Genomic DNA, 14898 nt, shown 5'->3' with positions numbered 1-14898 from the left:
TTTGATTACTTCATCCCTGTTGTATAATCCAACCCTTCCAATAGCTATTTTGTGCTTCTTTCTTGCCAACAGTGCCAGCTCTCAGTGCCACACAGAGCAGCTTGCCTTACCCTGAGCAGTCCATTGCATCTGTGACATCACAACAGCTCCAGTTATGTAGTAGAGCAGTGGAGGTTAGACCACTGAATCACAGGGTGATATGGGGCCAGTTGTGTTCCCTTGGGCCAGCCCACCTCACAGGGTTGTTGTTGTTGTGAGAATAAATTGAGTGAAGGCCTCACTCTGACCCCCACCCCAACATATGCTGCCCTGAACTCCCAGGGGAAAGGCAAGTTATCACTGTAATGTAAGAACCACCACAATTAAAATATAATTATACCTACAATCTGGTGGGGTAGCTGAAGGGGAGGACTAACTAACACAAAGTAGCTAGATCACAGTCAACAACATTTCCAAGCCCCAGACATCTTCCCAATTAAACAGTCAAAAAACCCACCCAAATATTGTGAGATTCGGTCTGTCTGTCTGTCTTTCCTTATTTATTTATTTTAAACTGGGAGGCTGCTGCCCTTTTAGGATACTCTGTTGACTGCATGTTATCCTTGAAACCTGAACTAGTTGTTCCGTTACAGAAATGCTTTAGAGAGAATGAACAAGAGCTAAAGAGTTGCTATGAGATCAGTGGCCCAGATCTGAGCTGCAAGCTCACCCAGAAAAGGCCTCACCTGCTCTTGGACATCTTCAAAATCGGCACTCAGCAATTCAATGAAGATCGGAACTGCCCCGGCCTCAATAACTATTTTGGTTTGTAGTGAGGTCCCCGAGGCAATGTTTGTCAGTGCCCACGCAGCTTCAAACTGGAAAACAAGATACAGCCCATGAAATATTGCCTCCCGTGGAAATGCACCAATCAAGGAGAAACCAGTTGCTTTGAGTCTGAGCCTCAACAGATCCAACTGGAGTTCTGACTCAATAAGGGATTTGTGCCTTTTTTGCAGGGGGGGGAGTATTCCACAAAGCAAAATAATTCCGAGAGAGACCTCCTCCCTCTGGCTTCTGTTTCTAACCAGGTCTCAACCGAAAGCTCCCAGAAGACCATCATCTCTATGGAGGAAGGTCTGCACCAGACCAGAAGCCATAAAATGGGCCCCATTTCACTGACACCGCGAGGGAAGTTCCCCTTCTGCAGGAGTAGCAACAGCGTCTTTCTAGCTCTGTTTGATCCCTATCAGATGGCAGTAACTAGAGCAGCTCTTTTCTCAGTGGCAGCGCTGCCATCTTCTTTCCCCTGAAAGGAGAGCCGTGTGACTGAGGGAGGAGGTCCATGGTTGCCAGCACTCTCAATACCAAAACAAAGGAAAAAAGCCGGAAAGAGGTCAAAAGGGCCAGGGAGGCCGGGGAAATCCACTCCAGAGCTTGATCCTGCCTGGTTTTCAACCCTCGACTTCCTGCAGGAGGGATCGTTATAGATTGCTACATCAAAACACAATTATCAACGTACCTACCTCGGAAGGACTGGTACCCTATATTTACTCAGGAATATATAAAGTATCAGGAATAAAGTATTCCTGTCCCACATACCCCTTAACAAAATACCCTCTCTTTAAAGCCACAGAGGAGTATGCTTACTTCTAATAACCTGTGATTCAAGATGTAACTTGCAGATTTTTGAGACAGTCAACGGTGTTACGAAACAGTGTTTCTGCATTTTTATAATAATTTTATTAAAGATTATAATCATAACAGTGAAAACTAATACAAACTAAAAAAGAAAAAAATAGAAGATGCAAAAAAAAGGAAAAAATAGAAATAGTAAGGAAAAAAATAGAAAGAAAAAGAAAAGACTTCCCCCTTCATCACAAGTATAAACAATTTTAGTAACTTATCACCTTCTCTTAAAATACAACAAATGATCTCTTCTTCCCATATCCCGTCTCTTATCTATAAACAAATCCATAAAGCATCGTCATTTCAGTCCTGATGTCTACAAAAGTCCATTAAGGGTTACCAGAGATAACAACGTATCTATGTTAACCTTGATCAATCATATTCCTTCCTTTTACTTCTAACAATCTTGATGTTTAGTCCCTTCAAATAATGTCCAAAAACTTGATTTCTTTCCATTTTTTCTTTGTCCCGTCTCACAAAATTTTCCAAAGCTTTAACAAGCCTGTTTTGTAAATCCAATAGAGGAAAATTATCCAGGTCACTCTCTTGGTTTGTTATTTGTATATCCCTTTTAATTATTAAGACATCACCTGTTTCCTTTTGTACGTCCCCTGTAACATCTTTTTCCATGTCATTCTTGTAGCCTGTCATTTGTAAATCCACTTTCAACTCAGTCTTGATCTTGTCAGGTAAAACCTCTTCCATAACATCTTTTAGGCAAAGTCTCTCCATAAAGGCAGATGTCTCTGTTGACACTATTAACTTCTGAGTCCATTGTTCAAAAATATCCTTCAATATGACCAACATTAAAATATTTTGCTCCATTCTGTAATTGTAAATCAAGTTTGTGTGTTCTTCTCCTTTAACAGTAAGCTTTAGTTCCATTTAGTATCCAATTTTAAAAATCTTATTTTTTTTAATCAAAACAAAAGCATTTTCCCATGGGAAGGATTCTTTATCATAAATTCCAAAATCATCTTTCTTCAAATTTATCTGCACCCTTAGTCCATTTGTAACTTTCTAAAATCCAAGTTTTAATCACCCTTTTGCTGTTTATTCCAAAAAAATTTTTTTAAAGTTCTTAGGCTTGTAGTTAAAACTTCTTTTGCGAAGGATTGAAGGAACTCAGCTGTTGCTGTAAAACCTGTCGATCCAAAGGTTCCTAAGAGCTGAAAAGCAGTTAACAAGCAATTTCCAAAAGTGATTAGAAAAGGAAGTATGCAAATCCAGGGTCCTTTCAAGGGCACGGACTGTGGTTTGAGCAAGATGGCTATTCGCTCCTCTAAACCCACCAGAGACTGCTCTTTTGCGGTCTCCTCATGAGGAACAGCTGTCTGGAGCACTTGTGGGTGATCTCAAGTCCTCTCCTTGTCTGGACAGGAATTGCGAAGAGCCGGTCTACTCGCCGGCTCTTCGTTCTTCACCTCAGTTGTCAGCTCCGCTTTTCATGGAACCATCTTCAGTCTGCCATTTCTTCCCAGGAAACCCGGTGTGTCTGCATTTCAGTATCGAGAAGATCTGACATATGTTTAGGAATCCTAATGTATTATTTTCCATTAAATTCTCCGATTCCTAATTACGGTCCTTTGAATATGAGGCACTCCTTGTACATTCACTGACTTATTGATTTGACACTCTGAGTGATACTTTTTGGGGGGAGGAAAATAGTGAGACAGAACTTTCTTTAAATAAACATGAAATTATTAAATTTTACATGTGGCTGCTTGGGCTAAACTAGGAAAACTTGCAATGTCCCCTGAAGCATGACCTTTTGTTAGTGAGGACCCATTTTACTATTCTAAGGAAAGCCCATGAACCGTGTGCCAAACAGTGTACTGTAGTTTGTATTAAATTACTGCATCATTGCATCATAGTTTGTTTTGTAGTGAGATGGGTTTGGTCAACTGAATCATGACCACTGACTTAAGCCTGGCAAAGACAGAATAAGCTGTAAAGTTTATTAAAATCTTCAAAGAGCAGCCAAAGCGATTTCTAGAGAAACAAGTGGCCCCTGCGGATTAACCATCCTCTTACCTGTAATGTGCTGTTTTCACTTTTCTTGAGGAACTCAACAAACCTGTCCACAACTCCCTGAGTACTTATCACCTCATCGATTGGAGGATTGGGCTCTAAAAGCAAAAAAAAAAAGAGGGAGAGAAAGTTAAATATATACCAAACAGTATCGGATAAGGTTTGTTCATAGTTTGGGAGGGAGCGGCAACTATCAAAATCCCAACTTGCACATACCCTGTCATGAGCACTGATGGTGAGCAGGAGGGGGCCCCTCTTCAGGGGGGAAAATGCATGCGTAGTTTAGAAACTCTGAACCTTCCTTCAAAGAAACTCAGAGCAGACCCACCTTGAGTTTTGGGTTTATCTCTGTGGGTTTCTCAAAGTCTTTCAGTTTGGCAGGATTTTCTGTCTACTAGAGCAGTTCAATAAACACTAGGGACCAAGATACCATCTCAGCGTGGTTCTTCGCTCTAAGTTAAGACATACCCGTGCAAGCATGCCCAGGCCACAGCTTTTTCAGTTGTGTCCCATTGTTACCTTCATTTCATCCCAGCCCATGAATGAGACAGGCTTAAGTCATCCTTAGTTGTACAATGTTAACAATATGGCTCTCCCCACTTATTCCAACCTTGACCAAATGACAGCCTCAAGGTGTACAGAATCTGTTGAGGTTGTCACCAATTAACTTGAAGAGAAGTCAAATGATTAGCAGTGACTGGAAACAGACAGAACAGAGGCAGGATTTCTTTTCAATATAGATTTTTGCCAAATCAAGAATGGCTGGAAAGCACTTGGCTCAAAAGTGGGGGGAAACCATCAGAACTGACTGTGTAAACAGTTAACATCCTTTTAATGTTTTCCTTCTTTCCTTTTTGAAAGTGGAGGTTCTCAGAGACAGATAACCTGTGACCTGCATCCTGGTACCATTTTTACAGTTCCTTAAGCCCAACAGGATCACACAGCTGAAACGTCATAGCAAACTCCCCATTTTTGGAACACAATTTGCTCTCTTTCAAAAATAGATAAAATAGATGTACTGTATACGTCCTCTGGTAGACTTAATGCCTAAGGTGCCACCATCCAATTAAAAAAAAATCAGGCTAGATTTCAACTGTGCTTCCTGTGGTCCTTTTAGACTTAAAAAAAATGTAGCCAGGGCTTGGAAAAAAATACATTGCTAATGACTAGATCTGGAATTGGGCTGTGCCAGGACAAACCAGCAGTTAGTGCAAAGCACTCTAAGAAAAAAAGAGAAAAGGTCAGTGACGGCCAGTCAACATGACAATATTCACATTTAATATCTCCATCTAACTGCATACCCAGTTGAAGCTGTGATTTTGTATAACGGTGTATGCTTGCATATTATCCATGTTTAGCCAGATATAAGTTTGCAACACACTACTGGGCACCCCAAGACTTAACTGCTGAAACTTAATTTATTTAAATAAAGTGATCTGTAATTTGGGAGAGTTAAAAAAAACTGCTCAGATATCCTGCTCCTGCTATTACATGTCATCTGTTCAGTCTACCCACATACTGGAAATTTCCAGACATTTCTGGCAAAATATTTCAACAACAAATGTATCTTGAGGGTCTAAGAGAAAGAGTGAGTTAAATTCACAAACTCTTCTTAAAAACACAAATGCAAAATTATTGCGAACTCTACTTAAGAATCACAGTTGGATGTACCTTTTGAAAGTAGCTTCCTGAACCGCTGGGTAGTTACTAGCTGAAGATCAGGATCTTCAGAGAACAACATTTTCACCATCTCCATTGTGATCACGCCCTCCTGAAAAGATCAGATGCTTATCCACCCATCACCAAATCTAAAGCCCACCTTTCACAGCAATTCTCAAATCTCAGATTTAACTCAGGAATATTCCAGTCTTCAGAGAAGATCCCAGGCTAGGGTTAAGAAGAAAGAAATCTAAATCCTAGGAAGTTCTTTTAAAAACCTTCACAGAGACACAATAAGGTATATTATACCAAAGCAGATTACTGGGTTCACCTAGCCCAGGGATGGAGAACCTGAGGCCCTACAGTTAGGGGTAGCCCATAAATCTTTTTCTGGCCCCCACCTGATTGCAAACACTCAAAATAAAAGCTGGTGGACTGATTTCCTGAGCTTTTGAGGCAGAAAACGTTTACAAAGTGCATTTAAGTTTCTTGATATCTGCACAAGTCTTACTGATGTTGACCGAGAGAGAGAAGTAAGAGGGAAACATGCTATCTCTACTTACACCACCAGTGGTAGAGCTGACCAAGGAATCTACAAGGGGACCTTCAAACATAGTAGTATCTTCATGAATTAGCTCCACATTTCTCCTTTTAAAGAGCTGCAATGGAAAATGAATGAAATAATAGGGGAACAAATCAAACATTGACTATAAGCGGTCACCTGCAGGTTGCTAAACGCCTCCTCCAGACTTCAAAGTTGTACCCCAACATTTCTCACCATCCTGCCTTTCGATGTTTTATCAAGCAGTACCCCATTTTCTAATTCACACTTGCAGATATCAGAACTTTTAAGTTACAGTTCTACAGTTCTACCAAATTCCATAATATTATGGCTTAGCTGAAGAGCAGCATGACATAATAGCTTAATTATTCTTAGTACTGTTACAAGGTGGCACCATCTTTGATCTCCCAAACCACTATTACTCAGGTCATACTTGTAATAACAAAGGGCAAAACGTATCCTGGCTTGGCATCCACGGTCTACAAATTCACACACCCATTTTATATTCCCTACCTCAAGTCAGTTCAAACCATTTCATGGCTGCACTATTCTAAAGTTACTACCACTTCAAGTACCAATCTGAATATAGTAAGTGACATATAAAATTTGTATTAAATTCATTCCTATATATTATTTTAAGAGGCAAAGAACCCAACAGGAAATACTAGTGCATTGCACCAAGTGTCAGCAGACTTACAGCATCTGCTTTATTTTTAAAAAAGCCTGACCATCAAGCAGAACAATGGGGGGAGATGGGCGGTGATAACAATTTGACAAATAAACAAACAAACAAAGATGTAAAATAGAGCTTACGCAGAGCACATATATTAACAATTAAGCAGCAAGGTGCCTCTGAGCACTTGCTCAGCCCAGAACTATCCTCATTAATCCTGCGGTCCACAAAGCTACCTTCAGTTTTCACTACCAAGCAAATGCTTTTCCTAGCTACCTAGTAAGTGGACGGGTGTGCTGGGGGATGAGGGGAATTCTAGGGCTGAGAATATAGGTCAGAAACCTATACTGATCTACAGCCTTACATCACAGAAATCTGCTAGCAGATCCTGAACAACCTTCAGCCCACTCTACAGTATTGTACAAAGAACAGTCCGCTTATTATGCTTGTTCACAATTTAAAGAATATTTAAATAACTTCACTCAGCTTAACTTGTTTGCATTTTTATTGTTTTCCCAACCTCTTCTTATGATACCAAAACCAGAGATAATCTTAGCTTAATTTTATTATTATTAGAAAAGATTCTCTAATCGCCTTCTCTCATTTCCTGTTATAGCAAAGTTCCAGAAGTGACACACACTCAAAGAACAAGGTGCTCTGATCCTGCTGGTCAAACATTTGCATCTTTAGCACTCAGATGGTTAAGCCAATTTAAGCTCCACCCTTTCTTATCAATTGCATATCAGATAAGCCAAAAATGGGAACCGCAATCGGTCTCCTGAAGCAAGGCAAACTACTTCTACCACACTCCAGACCTCTGAGTGGGCAGTTGAAAGAGGATCCAGCCACCGAGAGGCGGCCTGACTGGCCATCCAGCCCTGACCTGCTGTTCCCGTTTCTGTTTGCGTAGCTGGATCCCCTCCTCTTCTCTCCGCCGGCGCATCTCCTCTGGGTTCAGAGCTTTGTTTTTGTAACTCTTCATTCTGTAATTGTTCTCTTTTGCTGGGCTCGCCATGGTTTCTGCAGGCCAGGAAAAAAAAGCAGATGCCATCTTTTTTACATAACCAATGGAAAATACGATGCCATCATCATGCCCTGGGGCTGTAAGCCAAAAAGATACCAAAGGATACTATCATGGGGGGGGGGGGGGTTAGATTATACAGTGAGTCACTCCACTACATTGGTGGGACAAAATCCGTGGTCTTTACCTACACTGATGCTCCTTCACTCTTCAATATTTTTCAGTTTTATAGTCCCTTTTTATTCCCCTCGCTCTTACAGAAAAAAGGAAACCCACAGCCAAGTCAGACAGAATCAACCCTGTTGCAAAGAGTTGCAACTTTGAGAGCAGAAATTAAAAACCAGTAAGGCTTTAAATAAATGGAACAAAGGACACTGAACAAAGACAAACAGGCATACTAGGGAAAAGATCCTTTACATAACATCAGAAATGTATATTAAGTGTCCTTTGCAACTTGGTGGCTGCAGGTGTGCGAGATTTCAATTTCCATAACCCTCAGTGGCATGGCTATTATACGCTATAGAGTTTTTAAAAGGCAGGATACTCCTTGCTGACACATTTACAATTTAATAGAAATTATGCAAAATGAAGATAATAAAGAGAGAATGGTGCAGAAATTTGGAATATCAATTTCTGAACTTCGTATTTCTGTCTCTGTCTGGGCAGACTCAGTCTTGGAGCAGGGAAGCCACAGACTATCAATGTGTACTGAGGAAGCAGAGCAGCTGATAGAAAAAAATACTCTCCTAAACCTAAAGTAATAAAGGGAACCTGCAAGAAAATTAAAATCACTTTCAATAATGCAATTTCTCTACATACCATAATTCCTTGGGAAAATGCTAATTTGAACTTCTAACAGCTAATCTGGGAAGATTTGTTCATGTATAGATTGCTATTTGTTCAAAATAAGGAAAGCAAAAAATAGGAATAAATGGGCATTTTTTTCCAGAGAAGGGAGGTAGAGCCTCTCAAGGATCTTTGCTAGAATATATGTTTTTTTTAATTTGAACAATGAATGATTTTGACTTGGGGTAAGCAGTGAGCTGGCCAAGATTGTGGATGATACCAAATTATGCAGGGTATTGAAAGCCAGAGTTGATTATGAGGAGCCCCAGAAGAATTGTTTTCAACTGGGTGAATGGTCAACCAGAGGGATAACTTACCGAAATCCAGGACCCATGACTCCTGTGGAATAGAAATTTGGCAATTTTTATAAAACGTTTTATGACATAAAAATTATAAAACATTTTATGGCATAATACAAAATGTCATAAAACATTTCTTGTGGTCAACTCCTGATGTTTGACTGTGCTATGCAGTTCAACACTGGCTATTTTCAAGGCAGATCCATCTCTCCCTGAATTTTTAAGAACTTTAAATCCAGTACACTAGAAGCTCTGCCATTGTTGAAGGCATTGAGGAATCTGGTAAGGAAGTATCTCCGAAATGGTGACCCAACGGGTCACGGGTTGTCTAGATTAAAATTAAGCACACTGGGGGCAAATCTGCCCTCCCCATTTCAGATAGAGATGTGGTCTAAGATGTCTGTAACCAGAAGATCTTGAAGTCATGGTGAATAGATCACTGAAGCATGGCAGCTTTGAAAATGGCAAATTCCATGCTAACTAGACCTATGCTAAGGGTCATTAAAAACGGGATTGAAAATCAAACCACCAACATTGTTAATAGCCTTGTACATATCTCATGTGCATTTGGAATACAATGCACAGTTTGGGACATTGTGTTGGAAAAAGGATATAATACAAATTTTAGAAGTGCAGAAAGGGGTAGTTAAAACAAGGAATCTTGAATTTATGAGGAGGAGGAGGAGGAGGTTTGGGACTTTTTAGCTTAGAAAAAAGGCAGCTACAGGGGAATATGATCGAGGTGTACACAAGTATGCATGGCACTGAAAAAATGGACAGGGAGAAGCTTTTTCTCCTCCTTCCAAACCCTAGGACCAGGATCGTCTAATGAAACTGATTGGGAAGACATCTTGAACAGACAAAGCAAGCACTTCCCCACACAGCACACAACTGATGCAGTGATGATGGTCACTAACTTGGGTAGTTCTAAAAGGGAACTGGAAAAACTCCTGGAAGAGACTACCAAGGGCAATTGTTCTTGAAGACTCAGTGTTATTTCTGGGTTGAGGACATTGTGCCTATAAATACCAGTTGAAGAGGAACAATGGGGGTGATGGCCATTGGTGATGGCCAACAATGGCCCTGCCCCGCGAGTGGCCAGTTGTGAGACCCTGTTTTTCAAGCTGGAATCCCGAGAACAGTTGGGGGTGTTGCTGCTGTACCAGCCTCCCTGCTGCGTAGCAACCTCCCTACCCGAGCTGCTGGAGGCCGTCTGGAGTGGAGTGGAGTTCCCCAGGCTTATGGTTCTGGGGGACTTCAATCTGCCATCCCTGGGACGTGCCTCGGAGACGGCCCAGGAGTTCATGGCTACCATGGCAGCCATGGGCCTGTCCCAGATTATCCGGGACCCGACTCGAGACAGTGGTCACACCCCGGACTTAATTTTCTTGTCGGAGCAGTGGCAATGTGATCTGAGGGGAGAGTTAGATCTGTCCCCATTGTCATGGTCAGACCACACCCTGGTGACCCTGAGATTTTATTGTGCCACCCCGCTCCGCAGGGAGGCTGGACCCATTTGATTGGTCCACCCCCAGCAACTGATGGACCCGGTAGGGTTTCAGAGGGAGCTGAGGGTTATTCCCGAGGGCCTGCTGCACGGTCCAGTGGAGGTCCTGGCCACGGCCTGGAATAGGGCCGCGGCCGGGGCCTTGGACAGGATTGCGCCTGTGCGTCCTCTCTTGCCTTGCTCAACCCGTCACTCCCCGTGGTTTACGGAGGAGTTGAGGGTTTTGAAGAGGGTTAAGAGACGTCTGGAGTGTCGCTGGAGGAAGACGAAGACTGAATCTGACCGAACGCAAGCTAGAACCGCTATTAAGGCCTACCCTGTGGTGGTAAGAGCGGTGAGACATGAATATTTCTCCGCTCTTATTGCATCCGCAGAATGCCATCCAACGGCCTTGTTTAAGATCGCTCGATCTCTTCTGGGTCAGGTAGATCCAGGGACCCACCTACAAGGCCGTTTGGAAGAGTTTTCACAGCATCTGCAGGATAAAATCACTCAGATTCATTCTAAGTTGGACTCTAAGTGTGAAGCGGAGTCTGGGGAGATGCCAGGGGAATGTACTTACCCTGTTATCTGGGAACGGTTTGATCCTGTTGGGCCTGAGGAAGTGGACAGGATTCTCCGGACTGTGAATGCAACCACATGTCAGCTTGACCCATGCCCTTTCTGGCTGATAAAATCAGCCCGGGAAGTGACTTGTGGTTGGGTCCAGGCGATGGTTAATGCATCCTTGAGGGAGGGGGTGTTTCCGGTTGCCTTTAAGGAGGCGCTGGTACACCCCCTCCTCAAGAAGCCATCCCTGGACGCTACTACTGTACACTGGGCAATTTTCGCCCTCCCACCTTCCCTTTTTGGGAAAAGTGGTTGAGAAAGTGGTTGCGTTGCAGCTCCTGAGAATTCTGGAGGAAACGGATTATCTGGACCCCTTTCAGTCAGGTTTCAGGCCAGGATATGGGATGGAGACTGCATTGGTCGCACTTATGGATGATCTCTGGCAGGAGCGAGATGGAGGGAGTGCATCCATCCTGGCTCTCTTGGACCTCTCAGTGGCTTTTGATACCGTCGACCATGGTATCCTTCTGGGGCAGCTCAGGGGGTTGGGGGTGGGTGGGGTAGTTTTGCGCTGGCTCACCTCCTTCCTCCAGGGCCGTTACCAATCGGTGGTGATAGGAGAGGAGAGATCCGGCCCTCGACCCCTCCTTTGTGGGGTGCCGCAGGGTTCGCTTCTCTCCCCTCTCCTTTTTAACATCTACATGAAACCGCTGGGTGAGATCATCCGTCACCATGGGATGAGGTATTGTCATGAGTAAGGATGGAGAGCAGGGGGCTCCCACCCAGACTGTCAAGCGCATGCGTAGCACTGAGGAACTGTTCAGCCATTCAAAGAGACACAGATCGGGACCGCCTTAACCTTTGGGGTTTATATGGCGGGGTTTTCCCACGCTTCCTCAGTTTGTTAGGATTCTTGTTAAGTACTACTAATAAATATTAGAGACCAAGTCATTGTCTCAGTGTATTTCCTGGTAATCAGGACAGGTATCATCAATATGCTGATGATACCCAGTTATATATCTCCATCCTGGGTGAAGCAAGTGATGCGGTCTCCACCCTTTCCAGGTGCCTGGGGCCTGTGGGGGCCTGGATGGGGAACAACAGGCTTCAGCTGAACCCTGGTAAGACAGAGTTGCTGTGGATTGATGGCTCCTCGGGTTCCAGGAAGTTGTCATCTTTGGTTCTGGATGGGGTGGCACCGCCCCATTCAGAACCGGTGCGGAACCTGGGGGTCCTCCTAGACTCGCGACTCCTGCTCAAAGAGCAGGTGGCAGTCACGGCCAGGAGGGCCTTTGCACATCTTCGGGTGGTGTGTCAGCTACGCCCATTCCTGGACCGAGATGCCCTCCGAACAGTCACTCACGCCCTTGTCATCTCCCATATAGACTACTGCAATGCGCTCTACATGGGGCTACCCTTGAAAAGTATTCGGAAGCTTCAGCTGGTCCAGAATGCGGCTGCGCGGACAGTTATTGGGGCTGTAAAATCAGCCCATGTGACACCACTGTTACGCGAGCTGCATTGGGTATCCGTTTCCTTCCGGGTCCAATTCAAGGTTTTGGTTATTACCTTTAAAGCCCTACAAGGCATGAGACCAGGGTACCTGAGGGACCGTCTCATCCCCATACATCGACCCGTCCCACCCGGTCAGGCAGGGAAGGCATGCTACGGACCCCATCAGCAAAGGAATTTCATCTAGCGGGGTCCAGGAGGCGAGCCTTCTCTGCAGTGGCGCCCGCCCTTTGGAACATCTTGCCCCCGGAGTTGAGACAGATTTCCTCACTCTCAGACTTCCGGAAGAAACTTAAGACCTGGTTCTGCCGTCCTGCTTGGGAGGGGGAGAGCAACAGCTCCACCTGGGGGTGGCTGGCGCCATAGTACCCCTTAGTGATCCATCTCCACTTCATGATTTCATGTTTGCTTTTATGTATATTTTAATGTAATTTTTATCTGGCTATGTTTTAATGCTATTTATTGTAAACCGCCCAGAGTCCCCCATTGGGGGAAATGGGCAGTGATATAAATTTAATTAATAATAATAACAATGGCAAGAGAGGAATATGTCTACCTCCTGCCTGCAGGCTCTCCAAAGACATCCAATTGGCCACTGTTAAGAAACAAATTGCCGCACTTAGTTGAGCATTGGCCTGATCTAAGGTTTATTAAAGGCTATTCTTACGTTCTTATAGGATATTAGTCGCACATTACTACAATGACAAGCAGCTCAGCTATTTGCAAATTTTCATAATTCACTACTGTTGTTCCAAAGTAAGATCTGCCTTCCAAAGAACTCTGCAACAGTGGAGAATCTATGGGCCCTCCAAATGCTACTGCAGAGTCAGTTGGGAGGTATGCTGAGAGTCTGATCTCAGCAATATTTGGAGGCCATAGGTTTCCTGTTTTAGAAGCTTGTTTCCAGTGGGAATGTCCAAAAGATGCCCAGAAATGCAAGTTGGCAAACACTTTTCAAATTTCAGGGGACACCAAATTTAAGAAACTGTCAGGAAAAGCTGAAAGATTTCAGAATTAAAAAGAAAAGTGAAAAAAATCATCCATAAGGCAGAGAGAGTCAACACCTGTTTATCTGATGCTAGGCTTTCAATAGCACTTTCAGCCAGCCTTTAATCCAGGGCTTTTTCTAGACTTCTCATGATCTGTCCTGACCAACGATGTCACAACAAGGATATACAGTAATGGCACCCCTTTCCCATAGCAACAGGGTATGTCACAAATGGCGACTTGTGACTTCATTGCAAAGCCAGGCCACCGAAGGTTACCAAATGAACTAGGAAAGAAATAATCAGAGATACAGTCCTGCGCGTTCATCCTGGTAAATTCTCATTGGCATGAATTAGCAAAGCTTGATAATGGAACAAATCAAAGGACCAAACACCTTTACAATGAAACCCAGATAGTCATCCTTTTCTTTGCATTAACTCTCAGTTTTTGATCTTCACTGTCATCAAACCATAAGGATGCATCTAGTAAAATGTGTGAACCCAGTCATTGTAAACCACAGTTTACGCCTCAGCATAACATGAACCAGGTAACTGAAATAAATCAGTTCAGTTCAGTTCAAAATTTATTGTGGGCTTAGACCAGTACAATGAAATAAATCATAGCTTAGAATAATGTACAGTTACATTTCTATCGGAGGCCAACACGCACCCTTAGGCTTATAGCTTTTGCTGCTTTCAAGGGCTGTCTAAATATGTCTAATATGCCGGCAACCACAGCTATTACCAAACTGACTGAAGTTCGGCAAGCCCAACTCCAAAGCTCAGTCAGACTTCAGGCCTCTTTTTTTGTTTCTCTTTGTTCTGAACATCATCGCACTCTGCTTTCTTCCTTAACAACTAATCTCTGCTGAGTAATTGTAGAAATTCACATGCCCCAAAGCAGGACTCGCATTGCTGAGTCAAGGCAAAACCTGACAATGAAACTACTATCAAGTGGATTGGTCAAATGTTTTAATCCTCAACTGCATCACAAAAAATGGAGGTCCAAGCAGCAGGACTGGGGAAAGAGCTGAAGGAAAACAACTGCATACACACTTGAGCTGGAAATGGTTTGACAAGATTACATGTTGTCATTATAGTGTCATTATATTCACTGTATGTCTCTCTAGGAATCCTACTGATTAATCTACAAAATGACCACGTACTATAAAAATCTAATACATTTAAAAAGAGCCTCTGCATAAATTCCAAATATTCACACTTGCATTATGAATTCAATGAAAGCGCAAGAGTTAAAAACGATCAGCTAGTTTTGCACACCAACTAAAATAATTACACATTTTAAAGCCTGGGTATAGAGAGAAGATGACCTTGATGGAGATATGCAGGAACTGTTCCCCAGGTGAAAGGGGCTGAAACATTTTTTTAAGTCCAGAACTATGAGATAACCTTTGGAAGCGGCCTCCCTAATTCACTGAACTATAAGGAGGAGGAGGAGGAGGAGGAGGAACACAATCAGATTTTCAAGATTTTGTTATTATAGCCAATCTCAATCAAAGTAGTTTCACGCTTCCTGCAGAGTTGATTTCCTGGTCTGGTCTACCTGGCAGGGCTGACACTGGGA

At 43.1% G+C, this 14898-nt stretch overlaps 1 protein-coding gene across 2 annotated transcripts in view; it reads right to left on the bottom strand.

Moving 5' to 3' along the window:
- KPNA6 (karyopherin subunit alpha 6) overlaps positions 1–14898 on the bottom strand; it is a 41222-nt gene that overhangs the window by 13594 nt on the left and 12730 nt on the right. For both annotated transcript variants that reach the window (XM_063312390.1, XM_063312391.1), the window contains exons 2-6: positions 7477–7613; positions 5922–6017; positions 5371–5470; positions 3703–3797; positions 726–857 (exon numbers count right to left, since the gene is read on the bottom strand). In XM_063312390.1, coding sequence (XP_063168460.1) covers positions 726–857; positions 3703–3797; positions 5371–5470; positions 5922–6017; positions 7477–7613 — 560 coding nt within the window. The remainder of the gene's footprint in view (positions 1–725; positions 858–3702; positions 3798–5370; positions 5471–5921; positions 6018–7476; positions 7614–14898) is intronic.

The sequence above is a fragment of the Candoia aspera genome, chromosome 10 (assembly GCF_035149785.1).
Source record: "Candoia aspera isolate rCanAsp1 chromosome 10, rCanAsp1.hap2, whole genome shotgun sequence".
Lineage (NCBI taxonomy): Eukaryota > Metazoa > Chordata > Lepidosauria > Squamata > Boidae > Candoia > Candoia aspera.
The sequence above is the reverse complement of the archived record's forward strand: the minus strand, read 5'-3'. Positions and strand labels throughout refer to the sequence as shown.